Source organism: Rhinatrema bivittatum, chromosome 16 (genome assembly GCF_901001135.1).
Source record: "Rhinatrema bivittatum chromosome 16, aRhiBiv1.1, whole genome shotgun sequence".
Lineage (NCBI taxonomy): Eukaryota > Metazoa > Chordata > Amphibia > Gymnophiona > Rhinatrematidae > Rhinatrema > Rhinatrema bivittatum.
The window spans coordinates 18,514,179-18,532,787 of record NC_042630.1 but is presented as its reverse complement, the minus strand read 5'-3'; the positions used below and the strand labels follow the sequence as shown (position 1 = coordinate 18,532,787).

At 43.5% G+C, this 18,609-nt stretch overlaps 1 protein-coding gene across 3 annotated transcripts in view; it reads right to left on the bottom strand.

Moving 5' to 3' along the window:
- Positions 1–18,546, bottom strand: part of NEURL4 (neuralized E3 ubiquitin protein ligase 4) — a 48,737-nt gene extending 30,191 nt beyond the window's left edge. For all 3 annotated transcript variants that reach the window (XM_029580423.1, XM_029580425.1, XM_029580424.1), the window contains exons 1-2: positions 18,362–18,546; positions 16,550–16,937 (exon numbers count right to left, since the gene is read on the bottom strand). In XM_029580423.1, the coding sequence (XP_029436283.1) occupies positions 16,550–16,937; positions 18,362–18,535 (562 nt within the window). In that variant the 5' untranslated portion in view covers positions 18,536–18,546. The remainder of the gene's footprint in view (positions 1–16,549; positions 16,938–18,361) is intronic.
- Positions 18,547–18,609: the final 63 nt, after the last annotated feature.

Below are 18,609 nucleotides of genomic sequence, written 5' to 3'. Positions count from 1 at the left end.
AAAAGCAAACCAAAATGATGAAAATAGGCAAGAGCATAAGCACTGGCACGTTAGATGTAAAACAGTAGTTAGGCCAAGAAAGCCTTTGAGAAAAAGCTTGCCAGTGAGGCAAAAACTAATACAACTTTTTTCAAGTACATTCGAAATAAAACGCTTGTGAGGGAGTCAGCTGGGCCACTAGTGACCAACGAGCAAAAGATGAGTCTCAAAAAGGACAAGGAAATGGCAGAATGAATTAATTCTGTGCCTTGATCTTTATGGAGAAGGAAGTTGGGAACACAGGCACATCTGAAACATTCTTTAATGGTGGAGAGTCTGAGCAACTAAAACAAATACCTGAGACAGTGGAGGATGTGACAGGTCAGATTGACAAACTAGAGAGTAACAAATTACCGGGACTGGATGGCATCTACCCAAGAGCTCTAAAAGAATTAAAACATGAAACTGCTAACCTGTTACTAATAATTTGTAACCTTTCATTTAAAGCAGCCACGATTCCTGAAGACTGGAAGGTGGCTAATATGACGCCAATTTTTATAAAGAGCTCTGGGGTGATCCAGGAAACTAGAGACCGTTGAGCCAGATGTTTATGGCAGGCAAGATAGTAGAATCCATTCTTAAAACCAAAATCACTGGCCATATAGATAGACATGACTTAATGGGGGAAAGAGTCAAACTGATTTTAGCAAGGGGAAGTCATTTTGCCAATCCTTTACACTTTTTTTGAAGGTGTAAATAAGCAAGTAGAGAAAGGCGAGTGGGTTGATCTAGTGTATTTGGATTTTCAGAAGGCTTTTGTCAAAGTCCCCCAAAAGAGACTCTTCAGGAAATTACAAAGCCATGGGATAGGAGGTGATGTTCTATTAAGAACATAAGAACATGCAATACTGGGTCAGACCAAGGGTCCATCAAGCCCAGCATCCTGTTTCCAACAGAGGCCAATCCAGGCCACAAGAACCTGGCAATTACCCAAACACTAAGAAGATCCCATGCTACTGATGCAATTAATAGCAGTGGCTATTCCCTAAGTAAACTTGATTAAAAGCCATTAAGGGACTTCTCCTCCAAGAACTTATCCAATCCTTTTTTAAACCCAGCTACACTAACTGCACTAACCACATCCTCTGGCAACAAATTCCAGAGCTTTATTGTTGCCAGAGAGTAGGACAGAGAGTAGGACTGGAAACAGCTTAAAAGGCCAACAGAGAGTAGGACTAAATGGTCAGTTTTCCAAATGGAGAAGGGTTATTAATAAAATCAGTATTGGGACCAGTGCTGTTTAACATATTCATAAATGATCAGGAAAAAGGAATGACGAGCGAGGTGATCAGGTTTGCAGATGACACAAAACTATTCAAAGTTGTTAAAAAAAAAAAACAAAAACAGCAGCGGATTGCGAGGAATTGCAAGAGGATCTTGCAAGACTGGGAAATGGGGCAATTCCAAGGCAGATGAAATGTAATGTGGAAAAGTGCAAAGGGATGCACATAGGGGAAAATAATCCCAACCACAGGTGCACAATGCTGGGTCCTGTAGTGAGAGTCACCACCCAGGAAGAGGACAGTGGAGTCCTTGCAGACTCAGTGGGCAGCGGTGGTCAAAAAAGCAAACAGAATGTTAGGAATGATCCAAAATCGAATGGAAAGTATCACATTGGCTCAGTCTCGAGCTAAGGTGCGACTGCACTTTGAGTACCGTGTGCAGTTCTGTCCACATCATCTCAAGTAAGACATAGCGGAATTAGAAAAGGTGCAGAGAAGGGCAACAAAAATGATAAAGGGGATGGGACGGCTCCCCTATGATGAGGCGAGGGCTCTTCAGCTTGGAAAAGAGACGGCCGAGAGGGGACAGGATGGGAGTCTATAAATCAGGAGAGGGGTGGAAGGACGGTTATTTACCCTTTCAGATAATACTAAAACAAGGGGACGCGCCATGAAGCTAATCACCAGCAGATTCAAAGCAAATCATGGAAAGTACTTTTTCAAACTGTGGAATCTGTTACGAGAGGATACGATCTAGCACATGGAGGGAACATCCATAACCCATTATTAGCCAGGTAGATTAAAGAAAGCCATCGCTATCCCTGGGAGTGAGTAACAGGAATGGGATCTGCCAGGTACTTGCAACTTGGAGACAGGATGTTGGGCTCAATGGACCTTGGTCTTACGCAGCATGGCAATGCTTATGCTCTTAAGCAGCTTATTATCTAAAGCTCCACAAGCAGGGAGAGTATGAAGAACAGTATTACCCAGTTACAGGTGAATAAACTGCGGCACAGGGAAATGAAGTGACACCCCTGAGATCACACACAGAGTCAGTGACAGCCAGAGATTAGAACAGCGCCACAAGGAGATAAAGTGACTCCCCTGAGATCAGTGACAGAGCTGGGGATAAAGCATGTTTGCTTACCATAAACAGTGTTTTCCATATAGCAACATGAATTACGGTAGCCAGATACAAGTCATGTCATCTGGTGGCATCAAAAAAATTCATCTCTGCTAGCTAGCACAGCTTTTAGCTCTATTGAGCACGTGCAGAGTTCCTGCACAGGTGTTGCATCGTGAGCCTCTTCAGTTTTTAACAGATCTTAAACTAGCTAGATCAGAGGTTCCTAAACCTGTCCTAGAGGACCCCTAGTGACGGATTTTCAGGCAATCCACCAGTATGTTGAATATCCTTTTAAGATGCATGAGAAAGACTTGTACATACTGCCTCCGTTGAATGCAAATTTATTTCATGCATATTCATTGCAGATGTCCTGAAAATATGACTGACCAGGACAAGTCTGGAAACTACTAAGCTAGGCAGTCGACTCTCCAGGGAAACAGGCAGGTATTTTGCATGGCTAATTCATCCTGCTAAGGAAAATACCATTTATGGTAAGCAAACTTGCTGTTTCCATTGATAAGCACGCTGAATTAGCATGACATGTGGAGAGTCCCAAGCTGAGGGTTGCAGTGAAGTGTTTTACTGAGTAAGTAACCCGGAAGCCGCCATGGAAAGCGAGAACAGACTGCACAAAACTGCTTGCTTGAATTTACAATCAGCTCTTGAGAGACTGTCCAGGCAGTAATGGGTCGTAAAGGTGTCAACAGATGATCATGTTGCTACTCTACAAATGTCTTCAAGAGGTACTTCTCACAAATGGACAATAGAAGAGGCCACAGCTCTCATTTGAGGAGCTTTGACAGCATCTGTGATTTGCAAGATTGCTGAAGTGTAGCAGTGCTGAATGCATTCTGCTTTCCAGCTGGACAATGTACATTTGGCGACTGCTACTTCAAGTCTGTTTGAGTCCTTGAAACAAAAAGCTGTGAAGCTTGACGATGTGGCTGAGTTCTTTTCTTATAGTAGGCCAGAGCTCTTTTGCAATCTAACATGTGAAGAGCCTTCATCTTCATGTGCATGAGATCGTGGAAAGAAGGTAGGCAATACAATGGACTAATTGATATGGAAGGCTGAGACCATCTTCAAGAGAAACTTTGGACATATGTGAAGCATCATCCTGTAATGGAAGAATTGCAGGCATGGTGGGAAATGAATTAGAACTTGGAAGTTTGCTGTTTCTTCTAGCCCAAGTCACTGCTACCAGAAAAACTACTTTCTACGTCAAGAATTTAAGATAAACAGTTTCCATAGGTTCAAAGGGAGACTTCATTAATTGAGAAAGGACAACATTCAAGTCCCATGAAACTGAAGGTTTCTGCACTGGAGGCTTCACATGCCATAAACCTTTCGTAAATCTCTAAACCAGAGGATGAGTAGAGGTGGGCTTATTGTCTATCGTGACATAAGCCGCTATATACTCTGACAGAGTCAGAAAGAAAGAACAAGGAGGAGAACAAATGCTTAGACTTGCAAGAGAATGGACCCAAGGCATTTTGCTGACACCACTCAGAATACCTATTCCATTCAAAAGCATAGTTCCATCTAGATCTTCAACGTTTCTGGGCAAACAGAGATCCGATCACCGAGGTTCAACCTTCATGCTGTCAGGTTTTTATTTGATTTGATTTATAGTCCACCTTTCATGATTTTCAAAGTGGATTACATTCAAATACTGCAGATATTTCCCTCTCCCCAGAGAGCTTACAATCTAAGATTGCACCTGAGGCAATGGAGGGTCTCAAGGAGCAGCAATGGGATTTGAACCCTAGCTTCCCTGGTTGAGAGTCTGCCCCAAGATGTATGGGAGGACTGCTGGATAGTTGTACGAGATACATAAACCACAACGGTCTGGGCCACGCTGGAGATATAAGGATCAAGTGGCACGGTCTCCCAGTAGCTTCTATACTGTTTAGGCAATCAATGGTATCGATGAAAAACCATAGATGACGCTTGTTCTCCAATCAAGCAGAAAAGTGTCCTGAGATAGCTGGGAAGAACTGGTCAAGCTTTCTGTTCTGCTTCAATACAAATAGGTCGATCAACAGCAGACCCCATAAGTCAAATAGCTTATTGATTGTTGACTGTTATAGAGACCACTCATGTGGGCAAAATAATCTGCTGAAGCAATCCACCAGCATGTTGAATATCCCTGTAAGAGAAGTGGCCTGTAGAACAGCTCAGTTCCTGATCATCCACTGCCAAATCTTTAATACTTGTTGGGAGAGGGCCCATGACCCTGTGCCTCATTGTTTGTTGACATAAACATTGCAACTTGGTTGTCAGTTTGAATCAAGATATTCTTTTCTTGAAGATGATTTGTGAATGTCATCAGAGCATATCTAATCACTCTTAGTTCCAGCAGATTGATCTGATAATGGCATTCCTCAAGAGTCCAGTCTCCTGAATCCAAAAGGATTCTGTGTGGGCAGCCCCACCCCTGGGTGGAGGCATCCATCCCTAGGGTTACTTGATAGGAGAGAGAATGAAGTGGAACTCCATCCTGAAGCACACCGGGGGTGGGGGGTGTTAGCCATCAGCACAATTCACGTTTCATGCCTCCTGGCGTCTCCAATATCAGGAAGAGATCAGACTTAAAACTGGGATCTTTATCCTTCTGTACATTGATGCCCAGTGTCTCTCTCATTTTTTCTATGAATTTTGAGTAGGAAGGTCTTCTAGAGAAGAAGTCTGATCAGGTGAATCCAGACGTGGTTCAGAAGAAATACCTGTAGAACCTTGATAATGTGTTCACACCGATAGGCGAAACTGGGACTTCAGTCTGAAAGATCGCCACCACGAAGGTAGGGAGGAGAGGCTAGATAGTTCCTTCCATCTCCCGAGTCATAGAGGGAAAGAAATCCTTCACTGTGTCCTCTGACCTGGTGTGGGAGGTGAAGCATCCTCTTCAGAGATAAGAATGGTTTCCTGTTTGACAATAGGACTATAGGAGGTGAGCAGTAATATAGAATACATCGCATATGATGCCTCCAAATGGAAGCCCTTCACCAGCAATCAAGAAGGACTGAGGGCTCATGTAAAAGGAGGGATTTCTTTCTGCATTTGCTAAAAGGCAACCAGCATACAGTAGTCTAGGTAAAGCAGCATTAAGAATCTGCTCTGAGGCTCAATACATTGATTACAGCAGTAGGGGAGCCTGGGGCTTCAATGGAGTTGAATGCCTGAAACTGCTGTGGAATACTTCTTGAGTGCTTTGAAGGGCCACCCTTGAGCTGCATCAATGATACTGGTGCAGAGCTGGATTGTTTCTTCAACGCATGCATCGGGCGCATTGAGATGGGTCCAGGTGTTCTTATGCTATGCGTTGATGGATCATGTGCTGTACCCCAAGGATCCCATGCACCAAAGGCTTCAATATGTTGTGTGTTGAGTGCACCAGTGAGCTGTGCATTAAATGCATTGATGCGCTGTGCAGTGAATACACCGGTAGACAGTGCATTGAGTTACAATGCGTTGTACATCGAGGATATTGACACAGCCGATTTCTGCTGCATTGCTGATGCTAAATATGCCAGTGTATCCCATTTCAAAGCCTTATCTTTCTTCAACGCAGGCTCAGATGGCCCAGAGAGCGATGCTGCTTGGTCTTCAATGCAGAACAGCTCATTCCACTTGACTGCGGCTTCGGCCTATGCCAAGGGGGAAGTTTTGCGGGAGCTCTTCAACTCCTTACCCGGCGAGGCAGTCCAAAGAGATTTAAGCAATAGCTCAATTTTATTGGCCTTGGAACATCAGGACCATGGGGACATCCTTACACAAGCTTAGCAGTTTGCTTGATTAAGGTTCGGCCCCAGGCATCGCTAGCACAGCTTATGACCAACTGTGAGGGATATTACCTTGCCGCAGAGGCAACTTTTCAAACTGATGACAGTAGGTTTCTTTTTGCCAGACATGTTAAGGAGGCAAGTTTATTTTTTGCTGTTCTGGATGCTGTACAGGCAGTGAAACAACTAAAAAAAGGTAAAAGATGAAGAAGGATATTGAAGAACATTGAAGATTTTAAGATTAGAGAGAAAAATATCTGGAAGAATTTAGAGTAGTGAAAAGCTTCTTAGATGACGACAGAATGATGTTTGACCTCAATAAAAATGCCAAAGGGTCCTACCTCGAAGGAAAACCAACCAAAAGCAAAAACATCTCCTTGACTGAAGGCTGTAACATAAAGGTGTATACCAACATCTAGGAGAAGATGAAGATACAACAATCCAGCATAAAACAATAAGAAAAATGATCCGCAAAGGGTACAACTACAGGAGACAAACTAATATTTTAAATGTTTTTAACAATAACATACAAGTCATCAATCAGCTTGCAATCCCTGTTCTTCCATACAAAGAAAACATAGAAAGACCTCAACCAGTTGGCTGTAAGGACAAGAAAACTCCTCTATGTCCACCAGCTAATCTGTAAGAACCAAAGTATGCTGAGAGTATACATCCCAAGCACAGGAGGCGATCTGGGCCTTATAGGAACAGATTACACATATACAGCTACTATAGCAGGCCTCCAAGCATATTCAAAGGCATCAACAGATCCAAATTCTCAAGAGGTGCTGTGTATGAAAGTAAATGGCCACCATCTCCATTGGAAAAGCATTCTGACTAGAAGGAATGCGTGCAAGCCCGCCAGCACACATGGAGAAAGAAGAAGAGAATGGGCAAAACAAGAGAAAAGTTAAATTACTTCCCTACCTGCTAACTTCCTTTCCTTGAGTCCTGCCAGACCAGTCCACACATGTGGGATTTGCTCCCCTTGCCAGCAGATGGAAGCAGAGTGCAAACTTTGGCCTGATGTCTCTCTTCCCTATGTAGTCTGGTACAGCAGTGGAGGCATGAACTCTTCCCATAACTTCTATGCAAACAAACTTTGATAAAAAACAAACAATAAATTTGAATGAACAGCTGGGAAGAGAGGTCATCGCAAAACAGAAAGATTTGAGCAGTGATCCTGCTCTTTTAATCCCTGGGTGCATTTCCCTACTGGGAAAAAGGCCTACTTTTATTTCTCTCTCTCTTTTTTTTTGAGAGCTTGTCTTCTCGGTCCCACTGGGGGGGTGGCCCCAACGGTTCACTATCTGAATGAAGGCTTCTGCTGCGTGTGTCGCTGATAACTGTTGCAGATGATTCTCTCTGGCCATGCCATTAGTAGTTCTGACTCTCTTGCAGGATCTTTGTGCCTTCATGCCTGTTCACAGAGGCCACTGCTGTGGCACTGTCTGAAAATACCTTAGGTGCCTTTCCTTCTATTCTTGGCAGGAAGCTTAGCAGTGCTAATCTGATTACTCTGGTTGCCAGGAGGTTCACTGGATACTTTGCCTTCATCCAAGGCCTGAGACTGCAGCGTGCTCTCCATCCTGTCCGGCTTGCATCCTTGGCCACTGTGGTACTTCCAGACTGGCCTTGATTAGCCACCATTCTAGGCTCCTTCCATTCCAGGTGGATAAAAGACACTGCTGTAAGGGGGCGTCATTTTGATGGCTGTTGCCATCGGTCCCAGCATCTGTAAATACAGCCAGGCTCGGGGAGCTGTGGTGAACATTCTCCTTATTTGTTTTTGTAATTTGCTGATCCTTTCGGCCATCATGCACACCTTCCCTTTACTTGTATCAAACTGGGCTCCTAGGTAGATCAATGACTGGAAGGGCTGCAGGTGACTTTTGGCTGGTGGCTATCCATCCCAGGGTTTCCAGCTCCTGCATATGCTGACCGTAGACGGGTATGGACCTGGCTCTGATCAACCAGCTGTCTAGGCAGGAGCACACCCTTACACCTTCCCTGTGAAGGAAAGCTGCCACTAATGTGCCATTACTTGTGTCAAGGTCCCGAATACTGTGGCTAGATCAAAAGGTAATGCTTTGAGTTGATAATGATTTCCTCTTACCGCAAATCAAAGGTGCTTCTGGCTGAGGGGGGTGTGCAGGGCTGCCAACACTACTGGGTGTAGCTTGCTTATTGCGGCGGTTACTACCCCTAACTAATTTAAGCTATATATTACACTTAGATGCAGCTCCATCACTGCTCCTTGCATTAATGGTGGGGGTGGAAGGGAAATAGAACCAAAGGGTTACTAGGAGCCAAGAGAAACAGATAAGTATGAGAAAAAAAAAAGTGCGAAGCTTGCTGGGCAGACTGGATGGGCTGTTTGGTCTTCTTCTGCCATCAATTCTATGTTTCTATGACTTTAGGGTCTCCATAGTGTCAACATGGGCCATCAGGTTTCCTCTTTGGACTACATAATAAATGAATGGAGGAGCACCCTATCAGTTATGGCTACTGGCTATGAACCAAGGAACGGCCACAATAGGCTTGCAACAATGCCAAAGCTCTTGTAATTGGAAAGTCCACTTTACTTTATTTTATTTTTTTTTTGTTATACTCCTTCAAATAAATATACAAAAAAAAAGAGTTAAATTCACAAAAATAGATGAGTTAGTGTGGGCTTGAAGTAGATGGCCAGTGGCCCATTATTTATATCATGGACATTACACTGTGGGGGTCTCTGGCTTGAAGTTTCCTTTTTGTGGGATATGAACCAAGGAAGCCAAGGTTCAAATTGCACTGCAGCTCTTTGTGACCTTGGGCAAGTCACTTTATCCTCCATTGCCTTAGGTACAAACTCAGATCGTGAGCCCTCTGGGGACAGGGAAAGACCTGCAATACTTGAGGGTAATCCGCTTTGAAGTGGCTGAAAGACGGAATACAAATAAAATACAATAAATGGAATACTGTCCTTTCCCTGTATCCCTATTCCCTCCCGCATCCTCTTTAAATCCCTGACCATTATCCATAAAGCCTTATATTCCCATCACTCCAACTGGCTGGTAGATCCCCTCCAATTTGCCTGCTCGAATCGACCGACAAGGACCACTAACAAAGGGTCCCTCCATGTGCCATCCCTAAAGAAAGCACACCTCACAGCTACAAGGGATCGGATGCTCTCCATTGCTGGACCTATGCACTGGAACTCACTCCCAACCCACCTCAGACTTGAACCTTGCATCACCAAATTCAGAGCCCAGCTCAAAACCTGGCTATTCAAACAAGCCTTTCCCAAACACCCTTGACGAATATTGAATTGTGATGGATCATGACCTGAATTTGACTATGAACTTGTTCTTATGACATTATAGTTCACTTGTTAATTGTTCCTATGCTTCTCTGCTCTCCTATTGGTTTTTTGTACCCCCTATCCTTCCCCTGTTACTTGTAATTTCCGTTGCTTTTGTTCCATGTAAACCGAGGTGATGTTTCGACTAACATCGGTATAGAAGACTCTTTAAATAAATAAATAAATAAATCAATCAATCAATCAATCTGCTTCTGGAATTGGTATACTTTCTTCTAGATGCAGCAGCCTGCCTAGAGTTGCTTGAATGGCTACTCTTTGCCTGGTAATTTGCATGGGGACAAACCTTTAAATGATTTCTAAGACCCATTGGTCACCTGTAACGGTCCACTCCTTGTAAAACGTGTGTAGTGGTCCCCCTACTGGTGGGGGTGAGGCACGGACCTTTGTACCGTCATTGTGTGCCCTTGCTTCCTGATATCTCTTAGGAGCCACTCTCCTGGGCTGCCTCACCTGCTGCTCCGAAAGGGCTAACCCCACCCTAATGGCCACCCTGGGGCCTACCTGACCTGTACTATCTGCTGTCCTTGTCGGGGCCCCTGAAGGGCTCCTCTGGAAGCCTCTAGGGTTTTGATTCACCCAGGTCTTTTACTAGCTTTTCCAGTTCTTCTCCAAAGAGATGTCACCCTTTAAAAGACAATTTGCTTAATCGGGTTTTAGATGTGGAATCCTCTGATCAGGGCCTCAGCCCCAACAGAATCCTGGCTGTAACCACCATGGTTACCTGTTTGGCCCTAATTAAATCATATAGGGAATCTGTTATATAGGCTGTGCCCAATTCCAGGTGCGGAGTTCTCTGCCCCATATCTTTTTTGGTTTGGTTTTTTTAATCTTCGGCAATTAATTGGAGATCTTTGGATAACTTTCAAGGATTTTCAGTGGGCAATGAAAGGCCAAAACAAGTAAAATTAAGCTTGTTTGCTGACAACATGCTATTTGTTGGAAATCCCAGAGTGCAGGTGATTTCAGCTTTTGGAAACATTTCTGGCCTAAATGTTAACTATGAAAAATCTGAGGCTTTTCCTTTGGATACATCATTAAAGGATAGCTGGGAATGGGGTTTTCCTTTTAAGTGGGCACTGACAAATGTTAAATATTTAGGGATTATTTTAGCATGTTCGATCAAGGAAATGCATAAATACAATAACCACCCTAGCTACTAGTCGATTATTCGCAGCTAAATGACATTGTTACCGTTGACCCTCTTGGGAAGGGCGGCTGCTATTAAAATGGTCATTCTTCTCAAGATTCCCTTATGGGCTCGGGAAGTTAACATTTTTCACTCCTTTTTGTGGAAAGCCAAACCAGCCCACATATGTTATGATACATTGATTCTCAATAAAAAAAAATGGGGGGAGGGGGGATTGAATTTTCCAGACCTACGGCTTTAGAACATGGCTAGACTTGTAAGATTTATCCCAGACTGGATGGTGGTTGAGTATAAATATGATGCTGAGGGACTGCTTGAAAGTTGGGTATTTCCCTATAAACCTATTTACCTTCTCTACAGCCCAAGATCTGAAGGGTCTTTGATGAGCTGTCCCTGGTTTTGGTTGGGTCTCCGATGCACTACTTCCATTTCCCCCTTTATTAACCTGCTACTAGGGGGGAATGGTACCACCAGAACCTGCCAACCCCATGGAAGGACACTTGCTTGACAGTCAAAGGTCTTCTTTTTCCTTCTTTGTAGATTGGTTCAGAACAGAGGTTTTGCACCACCTCCATCTGCTGGAGACAGAGAAATACTGAAGAGATACAGGTTGCACATCACCTAAAGAAGGGGTACTCTCAAAGTTTTTTCTCTGTCTCCATCTGCTAGAAGGGAGGCAAAACCCAGGAGTCTGGACTGATCTGGGTACGTACAGGGAATGTGGATTTTCCAGCAGTCCTGGGAAATACTATTTTTTCAAGGTGGGCTTCTTTAGGACAATTAGTGGATCCAGATAATTTGTGTTTATTTTCTTTTCAGGAACTTAGGGGCGATTGGGAGTTATCCCCTCAGTTTTTATGCATATTTACGAGTACGCCATTGTTTGTCATTATACACTTCCAACCCTGCCTTTTTAACATTTACAGATACGGAGGACACGGTGTGATACTATTCCCATATATAACAGACGTGCTATTTGGATTACTTCAACTCATAATAATTTAAGTACACCACTTCTTGACAAAATTGGCTATTGGTTGGCTTGTCGATCTAGGGGAGCTTTTACATCCTTCACACATCAAAGCATTTAAAGCAGTTTATCGCACTCTTTTTCATCAGAGACTAGGAGCGAAATGCAGTTCCAATTCATTCACCATGTGAATATCACCAGAGAGAAGGGGTTAACATGAAGTTATGGGAGTCCAATTTGTGTCTTAAATGTAATACATTGGTGGGAAACCTTGTTCATACGTTTGTTGCAGGCCACAAATTGGGTTCTTACTGGTGACAAATCTTTGCTTTGCTGGAAGAGATTTTGCTATGTGCTGTAGAGTGGTCTTATGTTTGGGTGGTTTTTGCATCTCTTTCCACCTTGCATTCTTCCTTCTGTGGGTCAGATATTTCTTTGTATGTCTTGATTACTTGCTAAGAAGATGGTTCTTCTAAAACTGGAAGGGCATCCGATGAGCTGCCCACTTTTTGACCATGGAAGATGGAACTATATAACTTAGCTACATTGGAGTTCTTGAGAAAGAGAGACTCTTAATTATCATTATTTTCGCCTAGGGGAGGAAACTCAAAAAGTCCTTGTATGACTTTTATCTAATGAAACCAGTTAATTGTATTTTATTTTTCTTCCTGTATAATGTTCACAAAGAACATAAGACTTGCCATACTAGGCAGCCCAAGGGTCCATCAAGTCCAGTATCCTATTTCCAACAGTGGCCAATCCAAGTCACAAATACCTGGCAAATAGCCAAACATTAAATAAATCTCAAGCTACTATTGCTTATTAATTAATAGCAGTTTATGGATTTTTACTCTAGGAACTTAGCCAAACCTTTTTTTAAACCTAGTTACACTAACTGCTGTAACCACATCCTGTGGCAATTAATTTCAGAGCTTAACTATGCGCTAAGTGAGAAAGAATTTTCTTCGATTTGTTTTAAATGAGCTTCTTGCTAACTTCATGGAGTGCCCCCAGTCCTATTATCTGAGAGTAAATAACCGAATGTACATTAACCTGTTCAAGTCCTTTCATGATTTTGTAGACCTCTATCATATCCCTCCTCAGTTGTCTCTTCTCCAATCTGAACAGCCCTAACTTCCTTAGCCTTACCTCATAGGTCAGCCATTCATTTTGGTTGCCCTTCTCTGTACTTTCTCCAGTGTAACTATATCTTTTTTGAGATGCAGCAACCAGAATTGCACGCAATATTCAAGATGTGGTCTCATCATGGAGTGATACAGAGGCATTATGACATTTTCTGTTTTATTCACCATTCCCTTCCTAATAATTCCCAACATTCTGTTTGCTTTTTTGACTGCTTCAGCACACTGAGCAGACAATTTCAATATGTTATCCAATATGATGCCTAGATCTCTTTCCTGGGTGGTAACTCCTAAGATAGAACCTAACATTGTGTAACTAAAGAATGAGTTATTTTTCCTTATGTGCTTCTCTTTGCACTTGTCCACATTAAATTTCATCTGCCATTTGGAAGCCCAATCTTCCAGTCTCGCAAGTTCCTCCTGCAATTCATCACAATCTGCTTGAGATTTAACTACTCTGCATAATTTAGTGTCATCTACAAATTTGATAACTTCACTCATCGTACCCCTTTCTAGGTCATTTATAAATATATTGAAACGCACCAGTCCAAGTACAGATCCCTGAGGCACTCCACCATTTACCCTTTTCCAATGAGAAAATTGACCATTTAATCCTACTCTCTGTTTCCTGCCTTTTAACCAGTTTGTAATCCACGAAAGGACATTGCCTCCTATCCCATGCCTTTTTAGTTTTCTTAGAAGCCTCTCATGAGGAACTTTGTCAAACGCCTTCTGAAAATCCAATTACACCACATCTACCGGTTCACCTTTGTCCACGTTTATTCACCCCTTCAAAAAAATGTAGGAGATTTGTGAGGCGAGACTTCCCTTGGGTAAATCCATGTTGGCTGTGTCCCATCAAACTATGTCTATCTAAATGTTCTGTGATTTTATTCTTTATAACAGTTTCCACGATTTTTCCCGGCAGTGAGTTCAGGCTCACCGGTCTATAGTTTCCCGAATCACCCCTGGAGCCCTTTTTAAATATCGGGGTTACACTGGTCATCTTCCAATCTTCAGGTACAATGGATGATTTTAATGATAGGTCTGAAATTTCATTTTTTTAGTTCTTTCAGAACCCTGAGATGTATACCATCCGGTCCCGGTGATTTACTACTCTTCAGTTTGTCAATCCGGCCTACCACATCTTCTAGGTTCACCATGTTTTGGTTCAGTTCATTTAAATCATCACCCTTGAAAATCATCTACCCAATATCCTCTCTTCAGTAAATACCCAAGCAAAGAAATCATTTAATCTTTCCGCGATGGCCTTATCTTCCCTTAGTGCTCCTTTAACCACTTGATCATCTAACGGTCCAACCGACTCCATCACAGGCTTTCTGCTTCAGATATATTTTTTAAAGTTTTTATTGCTACTTTTTGCCTCTACGGCCAATTTCTTTTCAAATTTTCTCTTAGCCTCTCTTATCAATGTCTTACATTTAACTTGCCAATGCTTATTCTTAATCCTATTTTCTTCTGATGGATCCTTCTTCCAAATATTGAATGAAGATCCTTGGGCTAAAATAGCCTCTTTCACCTCACATTTTAGCCATACTGGCCATTGTTTGGCTTTCCTTCCACTTTTCTTAATGCAAGGAATACATATGAACTATGCTTTTTACCTTTGAAACTGCTCCTTTCAATTTTTTATTTTTCTCATTTTATCAAAGTTTCCCTTTTGAAAGTTTAGTGCTACAGCCATGGATTTACTTACTCTCCCCCTTCCAGTAATTAATACCTCTCTCACCAAATCCTGCGCTCCACTGAGAATTAGATCTAAAATTGCTCCCTCTCTCATTGGTTACTGAACGAACTTGCTCCCTAAAACTATCATTTATTCCATCCAGGAACTTTATCTCTCTAGCATGTCCCAATGATACATTTACCCAGTCAATATTAGGGTAATTGAAATCTCCCATTATTACCGCACTACCAGTTTGGTTAGCTTCCCTAATTTCTCTTAGCATTTCACTGTCCATCTCACCATCTTGGCCAGGTGGAGGGTAATATATTCCTCTCACTGTTCTCTTCCCCAACATGCAAGGGATTTCTACTTATAAAGATTTGATTGTGCATTTAGTCTCAGGCAGGATCTTTATCCTGTTGGACTCTATGCCATCCCAGACATAAAGCGCCACCCCGCCACCAAGATGCTCTTCTCTGTCATTGCAATATAATTTGTACCCTGGTATGACACTGTCCCATTGGTTATCCTCTTTCTCTGAGATGGTGGAAAGAGGATGACCAACTGGTGTGAATGTGGGGGGGGGGGGGGGGCGGGCAGGGATTTTATACTCTTAGAAAACCAGTCGGGCACAGTATGCACAATTATATCAGTTGTCATATTTTTAAAGGTTCAGCTTTGTTCATATAATTGTTAATTGTGTTGCTGATTTGATAAACAAAAAAAAAAAGAATTCCCTTCCCTGTACTGCTGGTGCTTCCCCCCCCCAATAACTTTATCCTCGTGCAGGTCTTTCTCCAGTGGAAATGCAAAGCTCCATTGAACCTGATTGCTCCGGGGAAGGAAGCTCAGTTTCCCCAGACTCAGCCTCAGCTACCACTGAGTAAATAAACCTTCTGAAAGGTTGACCACCATCTGCTGGAAACAGAGAACTATAAACACCTCACATGCTGTACTAGGCTGTATAGGGAAGAGAGACAAAAGGTCAAAGTTTGCACTCTGCCTCCACCTACTGGAATGGGGAACAAGCCCCACACATGCCTGGCCCGGTCTGACAGAATGATCATGAAAAGCCGTTTAAAGAGGTCAGACCAGCAAACAAGGAAAAACAAGTGCCAAGTGCACAAATATAGCAAGAAATGCAGAAAGACAAACAGTCACTTCAGTAACCACTTGTAGGAAAAAAAACCTGACCCAGGAATAGCTAGAGGTAAACGTAAACCTAAAGATGAAGGATTGATATAACTGCAGCACAGGGCAGGGGGCTATGGACAAGATGACTTCTTGCAAGCACTGAAGAAACTGACAAACCAAAAAGGCCATACAAATGCAGGCTCTGTCGATGGTGTCTCATCTCACGGATGGATGACACCACAAGGCTGTTATAGATAAAGGCAAAATAAAGTAGCATGGCTCATCCACTGGACATCACATAAACACTAAGAACGATAGAGAAATACTGAGAACGCGACGCAGACAGAATTACCGAGAATGAAGGGGTTGTGATCATATAGGACAGTCCTATATCAACAGATAAACTGATTAATGCCAGAAAACCACACAATACAGTAAAGGAGAAAAAGCTATTGGATCCAACATTTGTTTGAAAAATACAACATATATGTGTAATATAACAAGAACAGAAGTGTCAGTGCCAAATTATTATTCCTTACTACAACTGGACAGAAGATTAGTAAATACTAAAAGTGGAAATAAGAGACCAGGAAAATGTGACAGAAAGAAACAGAAATAGGCCCACATTTTTTTTTACCCGATTAAAACAACTTCCATGCACACCCCAATATATTGCCTCTAAATATATAACACCTTACAAGCTCAAGAAAGAGCTTTGACAATGTAAATATTACAAAGGGCACTGGAGGCAAATGTGAGCAATTGAGATCATAGCCAGACATAAAATTTCAGACACTGTGCAAGAGTCAGTGACAGATCAAGGATCAGAATAGAGGTAGAAGGAGATAAAGGGACTGGGCCCAAAGTCATGCACACAGTCAGTGACACAGCTGGGATTAGAACTAAGGAATAGAGCCAGAATCTACTGCACTGACCTTCATCTCCAGACATCGGCTCCTCTGCTTCCTCCTGCGCAGGTGTGTCACATGACACCAATGTGACTTGGGTACATTTTCCATACAGGTCCACCACGGCCCAAACGCGGGCGGGGATCCCAGAGGCAGCCACACCACAGTCCTGCCCATTCACCCAGAGGCGCAAGTCTCCACTGCCAGTACGCTGTACCCCCACCCGATCCCCCTCACCCAGCTGGTCCAGGTCTTGTCCGTATTCTTCCAAGATGGAGCGCCCATCTCGCAGCACTGAGCATCCTGAGATGATCCAGGAGCCCCCCTTCAGGCCTGTAGCACTGCTTGGGAAGTCCAGGAGGCTGGGGTCCAGGGCTGTCACCCCAAGTTCAATAGATCCACTCCAAGAATTGACCTGTGGATGGAAAAGGAAGCAATCAGAACTGAGATGCATTGGCAACGTTGTGCATGTGTGTGGTGGCCCTCAGCACTGAAACAGCAGTTAGTGCCACAGCAAAGGAGTGAGTTGTGTTATTGCACATTTTATGCCACCTGGCAGGAAGCCAGCAATGAAGCAAAGACAACTGGCATCCAAAGAGCAAGATCTGTTTTCTCTTCCACTCCATCTGTTCATCGACTATTGGAACCTAGTCAAGAATATGTAACTCAGTCATGAGGAACGGTCCACTTCTTCTTCCTACTACGTCCCCATTCATGGATGATTTCTTACAGAAGAGTTTTAGTTTTACAGTGCTAGCTGCTCAAGAGCTCTCTCAGGTTCTGAGATCACAGGTAATTGGGGAACTCAGCCATTCTACAGGGTTTACAGCATAGAAATCCATTACTTCATGCCAGCCTTTCCCCACAGATAATTTCATACTCCCACCTCCATCTCTCCATCAACTCCTTCTCCATTGTTCTATCTACTATGAACCACCATCTTCCATAAACGTTTTCACCCCTACTTGTCAGCACCTCCCCCCCCAAATCCTCCTTAATGTTTGCATTTATTCTTCCTGATTTTTCCCTTTTCATGTTCCCCGCCCACCTGTATCTCATTCCTTGGGCCTCTACCATTTTGCCTCAGGTCCCTCTATGCACCAGAGGATGTAGTTAGTGCAGTTAGTGTAGCTGGGTTCAAAAAAGGTTTGGATAAATTCTTGAAGGAGAAGTCCATTAACAGCTATTAATCAAGTTTACTTAGGGAATAGCCACTGCTATTAATTGTTAATTGCAACAGTAGCATGGGTTCTTCTTAGTGTTTGGGTAATTGCCAGGTTCTTGTGGCCTGGTTTGGCCTCTGTTGGAAACAGGATGCTGGGCTTGATGGACCCTTGGTCTGACCCAGCATGGCAATTTCTTATATTCATCCCACTGCTATCCTCATGTGGCACTGCGCGCCCCCCCCCCATGCACCAGTAGAATTTCTCTCTCAGGCTCTCCCCCTAGACAGGCTGCACCTTTCCTGCCCATCCCTATCTATACTTCATCTCAATGCCTTTATTTTCTTCTGCTGCCCCCACAGTGAACCAACTTTTCTTACTATATTCTCCCTTCCCCCATCCCTTCTCCTGTCGCCATTATCGCTTCTACTCTCTGTCTGAACTTTCTGTCGATGATGGGCGTGTATGAAGGTAAGGGATGAGCTCTCCACATGAGTGTGTATATACACAGAAATAAATATTCAGACAGAAGGATGGCGTGTGTTGCAGAGGAAGGGAGCCTCACTTACACCTTCCAGTCTATGTGCAGTGTGCATATGGAAAGAATAGTGTGTGTGTGGGGGGGTCTATATAGATATATCTAATATCCTGTGGGAGGGGAGGGGCTCTCCGATACCTTCCGGTCTATGCGGACGGTGAAGACCTGCCCGTCGCGTAGCGGCTCACGGCTCAGCACCAGCCCGTGGTTGAACTCCTGAATGGGCTGGCTGCGCTGCGCCGTGCGGTTCCCGTTGCACAGCGTCACCAGCTTCCCGGTGCGGGGATGCAGCTCGACCGAAGACGCCGCCATCTTCCTCCCCAGCCCCCCTCCCACCCATCCCCCGGCCCACCACAGACTGCGCATGCGCGCCTGCCTGCTTCGCC